The sequence below is a fragment of the Saccopteryx leptura genome, chromosome 2 (genome assembly GCF_036850995.1).
Source record: "Saccopteryx leptura isolate mSacLep1 chromosome 2, mSacLep1_pri_phased_curated, whole genome shotgun sequence".
Classification (NCBI taxonomy): domain Eukaryota; kingdom Metazoa; phylum Chordata; class Mammalia; order Chiroptera; family Emballonuridae; genus Saccopteryx; species Saccopteryx leptura.
Window position 1 is genome coordinate 269,693,796 of NC_089504.1, and position 18,009 is coordinate 269,711,804.

The 18,009-nt window shown below is 46.3% G+C and overlaps 1 protein-coding gene across 1 annotated transcript; it reads right to left on the minus strand.

Moving 5' to 3' along the window:
- Nucleotides 1-289: 289 nt before the first annotated feature.
- On the minus strand, nucleotides 290-4,793 carry LOC136391967 (uncharacterized). Its single transcript, XM_066363903.1, has 3 exons — nucleotides 4,722-4,793; nucleotides 3,980-4,521; nucleotides 290-2,557 (listed from the first exon to the last, which is right to left on the minus strand). Exons 1-3 carry the CDS (start codon nucleotides 4,791-4,793, stop codon nucleotides 2,119-2,121), a joined length of 1,053 nt encoding a protein of 350 aa, XP_066220000.1. The 3' UTR covers nucleotides 290-2,118.
- Between the last annotated feature and the right edge of the window lie 13,216 nt (nucleotides 4,794-18,009).

Sequence of the window (18,009 nt, forward strand, 5' to 3'; positions counted from 1 at the left end):
GTTTGGGATTAAATAATATATAGATGCCAGAGGTTTCCCACACCGACTCCGCTGCATCTGGTATTAGGAGACCAGCACTGGCTGAATCCCAGCCAACCTCCCGTCAAAATTATTAGGAAGGAGAATCTTAGCCCTTAGTTACCTCTATCAACGTTATTTGGCCGGTAGATACAGCAGCCTTAAAGAAAATGTTACCAAACAGTACCTAGCAGTTACCCCTCACTCACTCACCCCAGAATAACCAAAGAGCTAAGTTTCAAACAGGATTTACACAGTTACGACGCCTGGGTGACAAACTTTAAAATTTATTAGGTAAGAAATTTCAAATTCTTAAATTTCGAGCTTCAACATAAAGCTATATAGAAAATTCAGTATGGTCTGACATATCTTGGATGAAAAATAACCAGCAAGATTTCTTTAGATAATGGAGCTATTAAAGAGCTCTTTGCGGTTTGCAAGTTACAAAAGCTAAGGAGGGAGCCTCCAGCCCCGCAGCTAGGACGTCTCTTCTCCCTACGTAGTAAATGGCTTTTAATAAAGCAACTGGGTTTAGGACTTAAAGGACCTATAAAAGCTAAGATTTGCAAGGGCTGCAAAGCAGAAACATTCCTACCTAGTCGATTAGACACCCATTTTCTCAGGTAGGATGGGAACAAGTATTTTCCATGTGTCCCTCAAATTTAATCAGATCAAAGGTTGAATCAGGTTGCATCGTGACAACAGGGTGTTTATCAGGTGTGTTACAAGTACGCGGGCCGAACACTGCCACCAACTTCTGCAAACACAAACACACGCGCGCGCGCGCACACACACACACACAATTCCTAGGACATTTACCATTTCAACCTCAAATTCATCAAAGTGTATGGATGTCTTCTTTTTATATAATAGCAATAGATCCAATTCCATATCCTGTAGGAAACTTTTGGCACAGGATTCAAACATTGAAAAGAAGAAACATCAGGCGGGCCAGGTTAGGTATCCAGGATAAGAAAAGAGACCTGCTTGAGCGTCTTCAGCCTTCCTTTCTTCCCTTTCGTAGCCCTCAGATACTCCCTGCACCCCATTCCTGAAACAACACTGACTCGCACAAACACACCGCTCACACTTCTAGGGATCGGCCATCGTATCAAATGTTCTAATCTAGATGTGACAATTTAGGCTGGGAACAGAAGTAATCTATCAACGTGCTCATTAGACGCAGTATGAAATAATGTTTCTATTGGTTGAGTCCTTTCGAGGTAAGCGGGTCTGTTAAGCAGGGAAATTTGGATTAAGGATATTGCCTTTCTTCTTTTTTGACCTATTATTTTCTTGAAGTATCCCAGTGTGTATATATGTTAGAGCCAGCCAACACATAAACTGGTAAGAGCAAAGGATATATGCCCTCCACCCCTTAAAGCCATCTGCTCAGTTTGGTATTTAAAAGGGAGGAGGGCAGAGAAAGAGGAGGAGGAGACGAAGGGAAAAAGAAAACAGAGAGAGAAAGATTCAGACCCTGGAAGGAATGGCTTGAATTGTATGTAGCCCACAAGTTTGTCAATTGCACCTAGCGCTCGGATGCACGTTTTGCACACACAACTCTCGGGAACTGACGACGGGCAAGGTTCCCTCCGAGCCCCAGCACGTCCTTTATCACTCCCCGAGTCGAAGTCGAGGTAACCTGCTTAGCAAACAAGGAAGCGCCTTCACCCCCAGTCTCGGCGGCTGAAGCTCGCGGCTCGCCACGCTCCGCGGCGGCAGTTCGCAGCCCGCTTGAGGACGCAGGAGCTGATGGTTGAAATAGGAGCGCGCGAGACGCTGGGCGAGCGAGCTCGGTCCGCAGCCCAGCTCCGTGAGCTGCGTGCAAGGGGCCCTGTCCTGTCCCCTTCTGTCAGGGAGACTACAAGCCAGGCTCTTGGCCAACCTTTCCTGCCAGGGCTGCGGCGCTCTCCCGGGTTTTGCGCCGCCTTGGAGCAAGGCGTGAGGCCGGAGCCCTCTATTTCGGTCGACTCCCGGTTTGTTTTTCTGATAGGAAAGAAACCATCAGTTAGCCCGGAGACGACAAGTCGCCTAGATATCAACTCCATCTCCGAAACCAGCGGCCAAACCTAGGGGTCGATCCCTTCCTCCGCCACACTACCAATACAACCCCAATAACTTAAAAGTTAACCCAGATTCTGAACGGTCTTCAACAAGCCCCATCCGTGCAGGCTGCGGTTGCTTATTTATCTGAAGCATGATCTGTGTGTTCTTAGTCAAACTTGCAGTAATCACTTGTGCATCTGGTTCTGGGTTAAACACACTTCGCCTTGGTATTTCCTTGGCGTATTTCCCCCGTCCTGTCCTGTTCTTTCTGAAAGCCTTTAGGTGGGGATTGGAGGGAAGACTGAGTATAAGTAATCTAAAACCTTGCAAACAATTGTCATCAAATCCTAAACGACCAATTCTGGGGATTTCAACCAGATCCAGTTGAGAGATGAACGTGGGCGTGGATTTCAGGAGAAGGATGCTGGAGATCCTGCCCGAACACACACCGAACACCACCGGCCATTGGCTGTGCGCCGCCGCCACCACCCTGAAGAGGGGAAGAGAAAGAAAGGAAAACCAGTTCCAGGGTGCAGGCCGGCCTGCTTCAGGCTGTCTAGAGGCAGACTGACTGACCTCCATATTCTCTCTCTCTCTCTCTCTCTCCCTCCTCCCTCCCTTTCCCACCCTCCCTCCCTCCTCTGCCCCTGTGCCCAGTGTGACGCCGAGCCCAACCTGAATTTGTTCTGAATGCCTGAATGGGGGGGGGGGGCGTAGTGAAATGCCACAAGATCAGTAGCAATAGCAGCTGCCGCGTTTCTCTCCTGGGAACCCCACTGCTTAGAAGCCTCCCGAGTGCTGTTTGTTTAACCAACATCTTTCAAAGTAAACAGAGGCGAATCACTCCATAGAAGTTGAAATATAACCCTTACAAGAATTTGGGGTCAGGTGCTGACAGGAAAAGTAATTAAAAAAATAATAATAATACAGCCCCTACCCACAAGGAGCCTAAAAGAACCTACAATTGTCAGAAAAATATCAATTCACCAAAAGGATTCATTCCTATGAAGTGACCTCGAAGCAGATCACTCTTTCCCCCCACAAACACTGCCCCCGGGAATGAAGGGGTTGGTTGTCAGAGACTGAAGGGGCAAACGACTACTTGATTTTATGGAAGTGGGCAAAAACAATCAAAGGGAGGTATGTTCCCTGTTCTGCAGTAGAAAAGAGAAGGCTGGGAGCTCCGTGCCGCCAACACTGGCTTTGCCTCAGGCACCGAACTTTCCAATATCAAGATATTAACAGATGGTGGTGAGCACATGGAGGGCTGTTACTTACATAATCCAGCCACTCCGCCCGGCCGCGCGGATCCCGGCTAAGCGCCCGCCAGGCCGCGCGCGCGCCTTGCGAGGGGTGCTGTTGCCCCCCGAAATAACTTGCCTTTCTCCAACCCCACTTGGCTCTTTGAGGGGTAGGATTTGGAAAGGTTCTGATCTCAGAAAAACAACAAAATGCACATCGAGATAGTTGTGCTCTTTCTTCAGTCCACGGTAGTGATGAAGCTGGAGACCGAAGGGCCGAGGGAAGAGGAGGGAACGCTTTCGGGGAGAACGGGACCTTCTCCCTCGGTAACTGGGGGTGCCAGGTAGTGGAATTTACGCAATTTACACCCCTCCCTCTTTGGCTCAAATTGGCACATCTTTCCCGGTCACAGAAATACAAAGGCAGGCTCGGGCCGCAGCCGACAGTGGGGTGGGTGAGGGCGTGAGTGCGCGGGGACGCCTTTGCACGCGGGGGCGCAGTGGGCAAAGTTACGCACAGCCTGGGGCACCGCTACATTTCCAAGCTTTGCAGGTTTTTAAGCACTGGTTCTCGCGCGCGAGGAGTCCCTTTCGGTTGGGAGGCCGTCTGCTGCCACCATACCCTCAGCCTCCTCCCGAGAGGCCCAGTCCCTCCCGGTGTGCCTGTGTACCTCCGCCTGTGTGCTGGGGGACGTGTTTGTTGGCCGAGCCTCCTCCCCGATGGCGACTCGGAGCCGCCGAAACCCGTGAGGAACACGCCCGCGTGCACTGGAAAAGTTTCGGGGTAGGAGGGAAGGCTGGGAGTCTTCTCTCCTGGCCCTCGGCAGAGCGGGGCTGCCTTGCTTGCGGCTTCCTCCCCGTCTCTTCCTCCCTCCCAACCCTCCCTTCCACGCCGCCGCCCCGCGCTAGGTGTCGCGGCCTCTGGACGCGGAGAGAGGAGCGCGCGGTGCTGCGAAGGTGGCGCTGCGCTCGGGGCGGTGGGCACGCCCCTCTGCCGGTGCGGCCCTGGGGTCCCGGTTCCCCGTTCCGCAGCCCGCGTTCCCTGCCTCCTCCTGGGCCACCGCAGGCGCAGCAGCCCTGCTCGGCCGGCCTGGGCTCGGCGCACGCCCGGCGCGGGGGGCAGCCACCTGCTCCCGGCACCGTGCGGAGCTGGGGAACAGTGGATGCGGCGGGGCCCGCGCGCGGCCTCCCCTCCCCGGCGGCCCGCCTGTTGCTGAGGGGCGGTGGCGCCCACAGCGGGTTGATGCTTTCAACCTGAGACTGGGGGCTCTCCGGGGACCTAAAGAGGGGCGGGGACCTTCTAAGGGATGGAGATCTCCTCCCTGCCCACCCCTTTTCTTTTGTCAATTAGTCTAAGAATATTTGGCCGTTATTCCCAGCTTTCCTTTCTCTGGTCTTTCAAGTCAAGAGTACGAATTCGCCGGAGGTGTTCTCTAGATTTTCAGGGACTCTAGGCGTAGGACTTAAGTTATCCCTGCGGTCCATATTTCGAGGCTTTTATTCAGGATGACCAGCGGGTTATAAATAAACAGGCGTAGACCGGGCACAGAGGGAAAAGAGAAGGAAGTTTCCAGTTTGGATTTATTTGGGCGGGAGGGGGGGTGGGAGGGCATGGGAGAAGGAGAGTGACTCTGAAAAGTTGCATTTTGTTTAAATTAGAACAAGACAAAGTTGAAAGCCAGATTTCTATAATTTTTCTGGTAATATTTCTTTTATGAAGTATTTAAGTGTCTGTTTGTCATCATTTTGAGATCAAAAGGAAAATCCATATGCTGCATAGTTTTTCAAAATTGCTATTTAAATATGTTTTAAATGTTTTCTCCAACGTGGAGAAGGCTGCTCAGAGGCAGACTGGTGACAGGGATGGCTGGATGGTTTGATGTGAGGCAAGGTTCCCAAGACCTGGCTAATCCTCAAGGATCACCGAGGGAGCTTTAAAATAATAAAGATTTCTGGGCCCACCCCAGCTAGGCAATCAGCCGAAGGACTGACAATCCGGGTCATAGTGGTTTTTCCAATTACTGCTCAGCAAGTTACTGATTCTGTGACCTTGGGTGTGTTAGTTAATCTATCTGAGCCTCAGTTCTTTACATCTGTTAAGTGGGTATAATATCCAGCTCACCTAATTGTTGAGTTTTACATGAGCAAAGTTCTTCAGCTCGATACATGGAACCTGTTTTGTCTACAAATGTGTGCTCTACACACAGCTGACCTGTACTTCTATTCGGACCACTCCGCCACTGATATTTTGGTGAAGCTAACTGAATTGTCATTCTGAATGTATGCGTTTGGACATTTTAGCTCATGCATAGTTGCTACTCTGGGTGCTTTCCCTGTTTACCTTTCCACTTTTTAGGTCACAAAAAAATAAGTTAGAACTGGCGCATGTTTGAAAACCAGGCCCTGTGCTCTTGGAGTTAGAAATGTCCACCAGGCCCAGAGGCATTTACCAATCTGCTCTTTTTTTTTTTTTTGTTCTTTCACCTTCCCTGCTTTATAGATGAAAACCTTTCTTATAGTAGCTGCCCATCAAAACCAATGAAAACCCATAGGACAAAACATTTTATTCGAGCCAACAACAAGAAGGAAAAGAAAGCCAACCTTTCTAGGTAAAACTAAAAAAGAAAAAAAAAAAAGATGTCATTTATCATAATGTTTGTTTTTACATGTCTGAATGAACACCTCCCCAATCTACATATGCAACCCAATGACTAGATGCATACCCCAAGGTAATTAAGAGATTGCCCAGCCCAAGACAGCTGTGAGAAGGAGAGAGCTAGGTGGGAAGGTGCCATCCCTGGCTGTGGAGTGTGTGAGAGAAGAGAGCCAGAGGAATGGAATGGGCTGAACCAGCCATGAACAGATCAAGAAGGCTGACAGTTTTAAAACTGGACATGGCTGAGTGGCTCATTAAACATCTCAACGAAGGTGTTTGCGGGTACCCTCAGAAGGCCTGAGATAAGTGATCAGGGTGTATCGGTGGGGAGGAGTGTGGAAGAGCTTGCAGTTTGGAGCCTCTATGGGCCCAGTCCCTGGTGAATGAACCCAGGGGTTGGGAGCAGACACTCTGCTCCCTGAGTGAGGGAAAGCCCAGCCATCAGGCCTGTCCTCTGAGAGTCTGTGGGTATCTTCTTTAGGCAGGTGTGGGAGTTCTTGCTCTCTGGCTACTAGCTGTAGAGCGGGCTTGGGGCTGGCAGGGGAGGGTGGGATGTCTGTGACTCTAGGTAATAAAACAAAAGACCTCAAGATAGCTACAAAGAAACACTCATCAGGGGTCGAGCTGTAGGAAGACAGGTAATGACTTCTGGTTTTTTACTGGTAATGAAAGAAGGCTCTTGCCTACACTTGGAGGGGAGTGGAGGAGGGTAGAGGTTGAGAGGGGAAGAGTGATGGGTAGGGGACAGTATGGAGTCCACCCCCAGCTCCGAAGGTAGGAGGAGCTAGTAGGTGTGGGGGAAGGAAAACAGGATGGGAGGGAGTGTGTGTGTGTGTGTGTGTGTGTGTGTGTGTGTGTGCTGGGAGTAGGTGAAACCAGAGTATAGATGGGAGGATGGGGTGGGTGAGTTTCAGCACAGAGCGAATAGGGTGGTGGGGATGTCCTATAGCTGGAGGCAGTAAAGAAGCAGACATAGGTGGAGAGTGAGGGGTGAGCAGGGAGCATGGCAGGGGAGTGGGGATGGGCAGGGAGCACCAGTGGCCTTGGTGTGGGCCAGGAGAGGCAGTGGGATGTGAGGGGTGCAGGGCAGGAGGGAGGAAAGCACAGAGGAGGCAGGCTGAATTCGGCCCTTGTTCAGACCCCAATAGAAGGGCTCGGTCTTGCCTCCCTTCTGCCTTTACAGCCTCGCCTCGATTCGCTAATCCTCAGTTAGCAGGAAAGCCTGGGACCCCACCTCGAGGCTGCAGCCTGGCAGGCAGGATATCAAAGTCTCTCCTGGGAGGCGGGTGTGGGGGCTACATGTTTGACTAGGTGAGCCATCAGTGCCTTCAGGGCTCCGCGGTCCCCCACTGCCCCCCATCTCTGACTGACTGCGGAGGGTCCCTTGCTTCCCTGCACAGGCGGCCTCTGCCTGCAGCGCCTCCCCTGGCCCAGCAAGGCGGTGCAGGTGCAAGCCTCCTCCTTGTCCCCTTCATCCCCACCCTGGGCCAGTGTTGCTCTCTCACTCCTGAAGTCCTTTCACCTCCCTGATAAGGTGAATTCACCCCTTTATCTCCTGCAGGGCAGGGGGAACAGAGCAGGAGGCAGTCCATGACCTAAAGTGGTCTCAAGGAAGATGAAATAATTCAATTCAACAGATAATTGTTGTTTGCAAGACACTGCTAAGCATGGCAGTTGGTGACCCTGTTGAGAGAGCAGATTTTGGTTCTTAGCCAACCCTGGTGGACAGTTATTATCTGTGTTTGGTTTAGTCAGGTTTCAAGGAGCACTAGTCTAGAAGAATCTGGATGAGGAGCAGAAGTGTCAACACCTCTTCTTGTCTCAGTATTCCAAAGCGGGTCTTTCAGGGAGAATGGGGGAGGAGGCCAACAGGCAGTGATAAATGTGGGGGCTAAAAAATAGCGCCCCCCCCACCTTCTAAGCCCTTCTAGCTGGGTTTGTAATCAAATTAACAGACAGAAGATTAACTGGAGAAAATCAAAATTTTAAAGCAGGTGTATGGGAATTCACAAAAGTATGAAAATTTCAGATTGAAGCAACAACGGAGTATATATGACATTTTTGACAAAGGAGAGAAGGTTGCAGAAGTGAAAATGGGGATTTGCAGGTAGTTGCGGAAAAGCACGCAGAACACACATATGTAGCAGGCAAATTCTTGGTACGTGACTCAGAGACAATGGGGTGCTGAGGTACCTAGGTAACAGGCCCCTGCCTGAAACTCTCTTACTTGCCACACTTAATTCAAACTAGGCTAAGGGAACAACCTAAGATTTCCTTCCTGAAGCAAGTTTTTCTGTCTGAATGTCTTGAGCAGGAAAGGGAGGGGGGGGGGGTGTTCAAAGGTTCTTTTTGAGTCTTTTGTTTCTTAATAACCAGCTTCAAATCAATATCCCAAAAGGCAGCTTCACGGGTGCAAAACTTTCATCCCCTTTATAAACCATGATAGATCAGATCATTCTAGCATCACTGAGCATTTTCTATGTCAGAACTATGCCAGATGCTTTATTCCTGGCACTTCCATTTTCTTAATTCCATAATGCCATAGATGTTAAGACACATTGTTAATTTAAATATGGACTTTGGGAGAGAAAAGAAAAACCAAAACAACTGCGATGACCTGAAATGCACAATGCATCACAAGACACACTGATTTCAGGAACATAATAAAATAGGAGGAAAAAAGTGAATCTTAAAAGTGGAGAAATAAAGTGTAAGTTTAGTTCTCCCAACAGCCCTGATAAGAATTATCCCCATTGTATGGATGAGTAAATTGAGGTTGGGGAAGATTTGACAGTTTGCTTGAGGCCACAAAGCCAGTAAGTAGCAGTTGAAATTGGGACCCAGGTTTGCCTAGGGTCAGAACCAGAACAATTTCTGCGAGGGCTCATAAGCTCTGTAGGAATTGGGCTTTGTCAACTTTTTCCCAGCCCTGGTTCTGTCAAGCAATGAGACTTCCGGGGAAGGGGAATGAAATTCATTGGGGGAGGGGGGGGTACAAAATAGTCAAATTACCATATTTTTCAGATTCAGATAAAGTCTTTAAAGGGTAAAAACCACACAGGCCAGGTTTTGCTGTACACTGCAGGAAGTTCATGAATTCAAGGATCCCTGTACTGCTGAAAATAGAATTGTAAAAACTAAAAGGGGTGGGGGGAGAAAGCGAAGGGAACTAATCCTATTAAACGTGGTAGCATGTTCTTGTGGCACGCAGGGAGAGATTAAGCACAGGAAAGGGGATAAGGACTGCTTCAGTTTCACTAAACTAATGTGACAACTTGTCATTGGAAATCTTTGCAGCTTGTTAGTAGATGACTAGCTGATTCAGAAGTGTTTTCTATCATTCCGTGTCTCCCATGAGTTTTTTTTTTTTTTAATTTTCTTTCTGTTCCTGCTTCTTTCTCGCCCATGCTGCTCTGTTTTGCTTTTTAATCCTTTGTGTCTCCTTCAAGTCAAAACATTTAGCTGGCTCTAATCAAGATTTGGTTGTGAAGGTGCCCCTTGACCTTGCCTTGCCCAGAGAACCTGGGGAGGGGGCAGTTTTCCCTCCCCAACCCACGGTCCATCTGGTGGCTTGAAAAACCAAGCTTCTGGGAGAAAAGCTCTTATTTCAGATTTCTTTTTATGTACAGCCCTTCTCCTTTCCCCTTCCCTCTTTTCTTTTCTTTATATTTTAAAAAAAATTTATCTTCTAATCTCTTTTTTGCCTTTTGTCCCCATGTGTCTAGTCCTTGTGTCACTTGCGTCTTGTTTTCCTAATTTCCTTCTCCTTTGCTTTCCTCCCATTTTCTCTTTCATCTCTTTCCTCGAAGTTCTGTTCCCTCTTTAATTCCCTCCAACTCTTATTCTTTCTTTCCTTCATGGAGGAAAGTTCTGAATCCCTCACAGTGGTGGCCTTTCACGTGGGATTTGCTCCCGGTGAAGGGGGCAGTGTGTTGGGAAGGCGGCCCAGGGTCAGGGATCAGAGCCATGCAGCAAACAAAAGCTGATCTAAATTGAGAGGAAGCAAAGAGTTTTAGGTTTGCTCCCTGTCTTTCCAAAGCAGGTGTCCAGCTTGTTTGGGAATGTGGCGGAGTGTCCCTCTCTCTCCCCTGCTTTGGCACGGCTCCCTCCCACCGTCCTCCCTCCCCCGCTCCAACTTTCCCCACTGGCTCACCACCAGAGGCGAGATGTTGAGTCAATGGAAAAACAACACTCGCCAACATTAAAGGGAGACTGTTTGGAAAAGGAAGGCCCCGCTGAGGTGCAGAGGAAGCCTGTACATTAACACGGGCCACCTCTTATCTGGGGCAGCGGGGCCCTGAGCTGCCTGTGCTCAGGCCTGGCTTTGCCAAGAGGCCTTCAGCAGAGGTCGCCTGGCGGAGTGGGGGGTTGATTCTTACCCTTAGGCTTTATGCACACTTGCAAGAGACAAAAAGTCATTGCTCCCCCCCCCCCAACCCACCCCGGGATTTCATCGGAAAACCTGGACCAATAAGCAAAGCTTCTGCAAAGGACAGTACTCCTTGAGACAGGCCGGCTCAAGACAGACACACCCACTGCTTGCCATAAATGTGGCCCCTTTCCTTGCCAGAACTTTGGAGGACTCCCCAGTACTGTAAGGACTAGCCATGCTGACCCAAGCCTGAATTATGGGGAAGGACAAGCTAAAGTGACCCAAAGGAGAAGAAGAAAAAGGCATGTGGGTAGGTTCACCCTGGCTCTAAATTGCTTACCGTTAAGTCTTGAGCCAGCTCCTGATGGGAAGATAAGGTAAACCCCTAATCAGTCAATAATTAACCGAAGCTCCATTAATGGCTCAGTCAACCAAATCCTGCTGACACCTTCAAGAACCCTGCTTTTGTGGGAGGGTTCCGTGGCCCCGTTTGATAGAGACCTCTCTTTAGCCTGCTATAGATCCCACTCACGGGTCACCATAAAAGGGGTCAAGTTTTTCCTGTGGCTCCCACTGAAATCTTTTCTTAGGTTAACTCCTTTGGATAACTTCTAGAAATCAATCTCTCTTTCTCTCTCTCTCTCTCTCTCTCTCTCTCTCTCTCTCTCTCTCCCCCTATTGTGTATAGAACAGCTTGAAGATCCCTTCTGGTTTGAGGTCAATTTGAATCAAATCCCCTGATGTGTTCTGATTGTGACCTTATTCTTCCTAGAGGACCATACCCCCCCCCTCCCCCCGCCTTGCTCACCTTGGCAGACATTCCTGTTCCTCGCTTCTCAGTGTTACCTCCTCTTCAATGTGTGAGGAAAACCAGAAATGCTTTGCTAAGTGGCAAGGAATCACATAGCCCTACCAAAAGTGCAGACACGATTTTTGAATTTTAAATAAGTAAAAACTTAAAAGACTAAATATTTGATTTTGGACCATATTCTTTTTACATTCTATAAAAGCAAATTTTTAGGAAGGGGAACTTAAATAGGTCTTACTTTTTTAAAAATTTAAATATTTTTGTCTTGTTTTGCTTTGCTTTGCTGTTGTTCTGTACAAGATTAAGATCAGTGTGCTACTGTATGCTTGTAGTTATACTACTAGCTGAGAAAAATCAGATATATAAAGTGTGGTTTGAGTTTTTTCTAGGGTCAAATTGTAGGTCAGGACCATATGCCAATCAGTGAACTTTGTTCCTCTTTTTATCTGTTCTAGCCACTTGAAAAATGTGTTCTTTTAGATATGAGAGGAATGGGGTATGAGAGTGTGGCTTGATATGAATACATCTGCATCACAGAGCAAAAAAACACTAAAAACCTTATGTTTTGCTACTGGGGCTTCCGTGGTATTATTCCGCCATGTTGAAGATGGCTCATCCAGTTACACGTCTGTTGGTTTCACAGCTTAGCCTCTGTGATCACTAACATGTTACTCTCCTCTCTGCATAGAACTCAGTAGTCTGGGTACTCAATTAATCTTTGGCTGTTTGGTGGAGTTGCCAATGACAGGAAATTCCGCCAATGATCTGTGACACCCTTTTCAACAAACATTAATTGAGTGACATTTCTTTTGTCCCCAAATCATCCATCTGTCCTTTCTTATGCAACTTTTGAGTTTCAAAAAGGTAGAAGGCAAGCTTTCCTTCCGTCACAGAGTTGGCCCAAGAAGACAATCTATGAGTTACACAATATAATCTACTGTAGCCTTGTAAATAGGTCTGAAAGATTCACTAGCCTGAAGCAACATGTTAAATATAAAACCAATTAAATTCAGCCTTCTTTTCTCTTTGTCCATTAAAACATCTTGCTTTTTTGCAGGCAGCTGGTAAATGGCTAGATTCAATGTTGCTATAATTGTTTTGTTTGGGGGTATAATAGAAGTGGGAAAAGTAAGGAAGAAACAGTGAGAAATCTTTTTAAATATTAGTTGTTATTAAAATTGTCAATAAATACATTTTGGATCCAGTATTTTTAGTTTTTATGCTGATTTTTTATTGTTTTAAAACATTAAAAAGTATCTCACTTATAAGAGCATTGTTAAGTAAAACAAAGGACATGCACCAAATTGTTTGTGGTTCTGTTGCTTAGATATTTAAAATAAGATTTAAAAAAATAGAACTGAAATTTATAAGCATTTGTAATTATACTAATAATTTTTTGAGTATCATACTCAGGCTAGGAAACCTTGACTTTGGCATATTTAGTTATATTCACTAGGAAAAAAATGTTTAGCCCTTGAGAATTTCTTAAGAAAAAGAAAAATCAATCTCCATCAATGAGCAATATTTTTCTCCCCTAGGGATATTGATTTCAACATCGACTTCACAATGGGTGAGTTATTGCCCTCAGACCCCATAGTATGAATTGTTAGGTGACATGTCTTTTATGAACCAATAAACATGTTGTTTCTAGTATATTAATCCCATCAGAGAGATTCCAACTTCTGAATTGGGGCTGGTTTGGCATATTTCAGCTTTTGTACTTCTGTGTTATATATTTTTATGGGACATATTCCAAGTGTAAAAAGCATGATCTCTCTCATCTTTCTACCTTTTTAATTGAGGTATAGCTTTTCGAAGCTTCCAAGGGAGAATCAGGCAGCAGTAATTCCCTTTTCTGTCTGCTTCTTAACTGCCTGTCCTCTCAGCTTGCGTGTGGACCCATGACTCATGTGCAGTCAAATAAACATCCTCATGATTCCCTTTCTCCCTTTATGCAATGGGACAATATCAGTATCTCACATTTTGAAATTGAACCAGATTTTCAATGCATTAGAGAAACCACTGTGTAAAGGAACATTGTGGTAAGTGGAGATGAAGGTAAGGACAGGGAGTGGAGAATTCTTGTTACGTAAATGATGGTTCTCCAATTTCTCTATCACATCTGTTTGAATTTGCGTATACCACGTTTTCTCAAAGGGCAGTTAGAGTTTATCTTCAATTGCCTTGGGCTTATTCTTCCATTAGTTTATACCCCTGTCATGTGCCAGACACTGTGCTCAATGTTGGTGATACCAAGATAAATAAGACCTTCCAGAGGCACTCACTGTGTGGCTGGGAAGACATTAGGTAGGCTAGTTATGAACATTAAATGTTGGCACATAATACTTTAGCAACCCCGAGGCCCATCTTTGTGGCAGTTTCGAGTATCAAGGGAAGAGGTGAGCACAGGCAAGTAAGGAATCAGACTCTGGGTCTAGGAGAAGAATGGAAGTGCATTCATGTCCCTATTGCCTAAGGAAGAAAATCTTAAGTCACCGTACTTCTCTGAGCCTTAGTCTCCTTGTCTGCAAATCGGAGATTTTAGCAATATCTGCCTTAGATGACAGTTGCAAAGATTACGTGAGAATATACAAAAAGTCCTCAACACTGTGCCTGGCACCAAACAGGCACTCAGAGAGTGTTGGTTAGAAAAGGATAATAAGGGTGACATTTTAGCACACTCCTTGCTCCTAACATTAAACTTCCCCGTGTCACGTCACATCCTAGTCCTGGGTCCTGGGCAGAGCAGCAGTTTGTCAGGAGACTCCATGAAGGTACAGAGGGATTGCATGACAGGCAGCCCGTGCAGGTCCTGGAGGAGACCCCCCCTCTGTGCTCAGGGAGCCTGCGGTGTACGGTGGTCACTTACCGCTGGAGCTCGGAGCCCCGGGGGAGGCCTGGTGGTGGAGGAAGGGCCAGCCAATGGTCACTTACCGCTGGACTCGGAGCCCCGGGGGAGGCCTGGTGGTGGAGGAAGGGCCAGCCAATGGTCACTTACCGCTGGACTCGGAGCCCCAGGGGAGGCCTGGTGGTGGAGGAAAGGCCAGCCAAACTTTGTCCTGAGAGACCGAGAAGGGCTTTATATGGCGGCGATGGCCTCAACGCAGGAAGGAGACAAGCAACCAGTTCATTTACGCTCTCTGAGTTCCCCCGAACTTTCCATGGGTGTGCTTAGTCTTTTCTGTGGCTAGGTTATATTCTTTTTATTCTCTTCAGGGACCAAGACTCCCATCTCTTTGCTGTTCCTACCCTCCCCATGTTGCCTCGTATGATGAGGTGCCTTGGCTATATTCTCAATAAATACAGCTAAGTCTTCCATGCTTCCCTCTTCTTTGAAATAGTGCAGCTGTTCCTTATGCCTAGTGGATGTCAGAATGCTCAGATTAAAATGCTCCCATTGTATTTATTAGAGAGATTCATGATTTGGTCATTGTGATCAGGTCACTGCTTAACACTCTTCATATTGCTTTTAGGATAAAGTCTAAAATCCTGAATGTGCAATACAAGATTTTGCACAATCTGGCTGCTGTCCACAGCACCTGCCTCATCTCTTGAAATTCTCCCCATGTCTCCACGTCACTGGCCTTTTCCTCCTGTGATTTCAACACCACAAACATCTTTATGCACATGTGGCCTTTTTGAAAGGTCTCCCCACCCCTTCTTTAGACAGATCCTTCTATTCTCCTGTGTGTCCTGACCAGGAATCGAACCCGGGATATCTACTTGCCGGGCCAACACTCTACCCCTGAGCCAACCGGCCAGGGTCAAACCCTTCTCTTTATTGAGGGTCCAACTTAAATGTCTTTTGCTCAAGAAAGACCTCCCTCATTTTCCAAGATAGAAACCCCCATAATATATGCTCATAATGCCTATAGTTTTCTTCAAACCAGCAATCTCTGTACTCCTATACGATGCTCCAACTAACCAAGTTTTCCAGCCAAGACTTAATTTTTATTGATTTTTAGAGACACAGAGAGAGGAAGGGAGAGAGAGGGGAGGGGAGGGAAGCATTCACTTGTTGTCCCACTCAGCCATGCACTCATTGGCTGCTTCCTGTGTGTTCTCTGACCGGGATCAAACCTGCAACCCTGTTGTTTCTAGATAATGCTCTTAACCCACTGAGATAACCACCAGGGCCTGTAGTTTTCTTTTATTCTGCTTACCAGTATTGAAATGAATAAGTTATTTAAAAATACGCCATATTCATTGAACACATATTCTTTGAACCCTTAACGTGGCCTTGATGTGAGGCATACCACACAGTGAGATGGTCACAGTCCTTGCCCATGGCACCTGTCTTGTCGTAAGTGAGGCAGTGAACAAGAAACAAACACAGGCATGATGTAATGTCAATCATGATAACTGTTCTGGAAAGAGGTCAAGAGGACAGAGAAGACTGAAGATAAGGTGAGGATAATAAGAGAGAAAGGCTCGTGGTTTTTTTGTTGAGGGTAGAATTCCCAATGCCCAGCATAGTGCCGGACTCTATGTAGAAAGACCCTGACGAATATTGGCTGAATGAGAATCATATTGGTTCAAGTAGACCCAAAGGGTAGTAAAGAGGGCTAATGACGTTGTATAGTTATGCTTATTTCTCTCCGAGTTCCCTGACTGCACCTGGGACAATGAAATCTGTGTGTTCACCCCACACCCAACTGAATTCACATCAAGCCTAATTCCCTGTTAAAGTTGATTATGGTCACACCTTGCGCGTGGTAGCAGTGCATACTTTCTCCTTAATTGCCCAGGGCAAACTAGCAACTGGTTGGTGAATGAAATAGTTGTGCTTTGAAGAACTGGTGTTCTAACCAGTTTCTATTTATACCAATGATCAGCTATTTCTCAGTGAAGAGGAGGATAATTTTCTCTGTGATCTATGTGCTCTAAATGACTAATGAAAGCAATCTGGACCTGGCAGATTTCGCCGCAACTTGGACAGACGTAACACTCATGATGTTTTGTTACTTCTTCTTGCTGCAGTGATCTCATTATTGGTATTTTGTTTTCAAACTGCCATCTTTCCCATTTTTCAGGGGGAAGTCCATGCCTTTGTGTAGCTTAAGTCTGAGCCTTATTTTCTTAAAGGATATTTTGAAGCATAAACATCTCCCATTGGCTTTATTTTGTTTTAATTTTGGTAGAATAAGAGGAGAGGGAGAAAAAAAAAAGGAGAGGGGAATCCATGTTTTTTCATAAGTTCCTTCTTTAGTTTCAGTGAGAGAACTGGACTTTAGGGGTCAGTTTGAATTGAGATCCAGGCTTGGTTTAACAAAAATTGGACATTGTGATGGACAAGAGCAAAGCAGTGGCTCTCTTCCTCATCTCTGGACCCTTTTACCGTATATCCCTGTGTATAAGATGCACCTTTATTTTGGGGTCCGAAATTTGAAAAAAAAAATGTATTACATAAAGTTATTGAACTGAAGTTTTATTCATCATAAAATTTATACAACTCCTCATCACTGTCAAAACTCCCATCCATTAGCTTGTCTTCATCTGTGTCTGATGACGAATTATAGTCTTCATATATTGCCTCGTCCTCAATTCCATCTATGGCATTTGAAATGCCACAACCACTGTATAAGACACACCCAGTTTTTAGGCCCCAAAAATTTTGGAAAAGGGTGCGTCTTATACATGGGGAATATGGTGATTGTGCTGTCCGGGCCCTTCTTCTCCCATGACACAGCCCTATTCCCTTCCCCAGGGCCTCTCCTTCTGCACTGCTATAGGACTTCATGGCTTGGTTTATACCCCTCTTTGGACGAGAAACACCAATCAAAGTCTAGACTCCAAGTTCATTCTGGCTCTAATCCACCCTATTTGGTTGTCCCACCCCCTCTCTCTGAGCATCACTCTATCACCACTACCAGATCCCAAACGCCCCAATGGAAAACCACATATTTTCTGTCTGCCATTAACCAGCTTTCTCAACCAACCCATGCATAATAATGAGGTCTTCTAGTAGTCACTACTCTCAGGATTGGTTCGGAAAAATTGGAGAAAAATGGAATACATCCCTATCTCCACACTGTTTCCTTCCATCTTACCAATTTGTAATTATATATTTATCTATCTTTTCCCTCATTGACTATGAGCTTCACAAAGGCCGGGAGATGTTTGCTTTATTGACTAATGTATGCTGGCCTAGTGAACATGTTGAATGAATCTTCATGGACTGTAGGATTGAATGTAAAAGGGGAGGAGCTTATTCAGGGGGGATTTCCATTTAGGCAAGTGCAAGGAAAGCAAACTTTTGTGGTTTTTGTTTACAGGGGGCAAATTCATATGGACTGAATGATTCAATGCACTGCATTCATCAGTTTTTGTCTCTGGGGTAAAGCCATGAGAGTAAGACTCAGAATTCTTAGTCCCACCCCATTTATGGCATTACACACACACACACACACACACACACACACACACACACACGCACACACAACCTTGGCATATTTCACCAACCAGATTTTTTTCTTTGTCTCAAAGAGACTCAGCTGAACACTAGATTCCTCACCCAGAGCCACAATAAAAAATTCAGAAAACCTCAGCTGCCTCGGATGATGTCACAAAACCCTTAAGAATGCTCACTGCTGAGCTGGGCACAGGTCCAGCAAACACAATTCTTTCTGCCAGTTATTCAGGGTCTTTGACAGGTTAGGTGGTCTTTTCTCTTTTTCTTTTTTTTTCCCCCATCCTCCTAAAAGACAGTTCAGTTTACCTCTAAGCAAGACATTAGCTCTGGCTGCCCCAAATAACATTTTAATTGAAGTCTCAGTCCAAACAAATGCCCGGCCTCTTTATTAACCCCAACAGTGTAATTTTTCAACCTAGGACTGATTCAAGGGGAAACCGTCTCACTTAAACT

What these genes read in the sequence shown, in the direction of transcription:
- LOC136391967 (XM_066363903.1), bottom strand. Translation starts at nt 4,793, where the DNA reads ATGGACCGCAGGGATAACTTAAGTCCTACGCCTAGAGTCCCTGAAAAT. An exon ending in AGAACACCTCCGGCGAATTC is followed by an intron (nt 4,522 to 4,721) that starts GTACTCTTGACT and finishes ACCGCCCCTCAG; the next exon opens with CAACAGGCGGGCCGCCGGGG. An exon ending in CCCCCAGCACACAGGCGGAG is followed by an intron (nt 2,558 to 3,979) that starts GTACACAGGCAC and finishes TCCCCTCTTCAG; the next exon opens with GGTGGTGGCGGCGGCGCACA.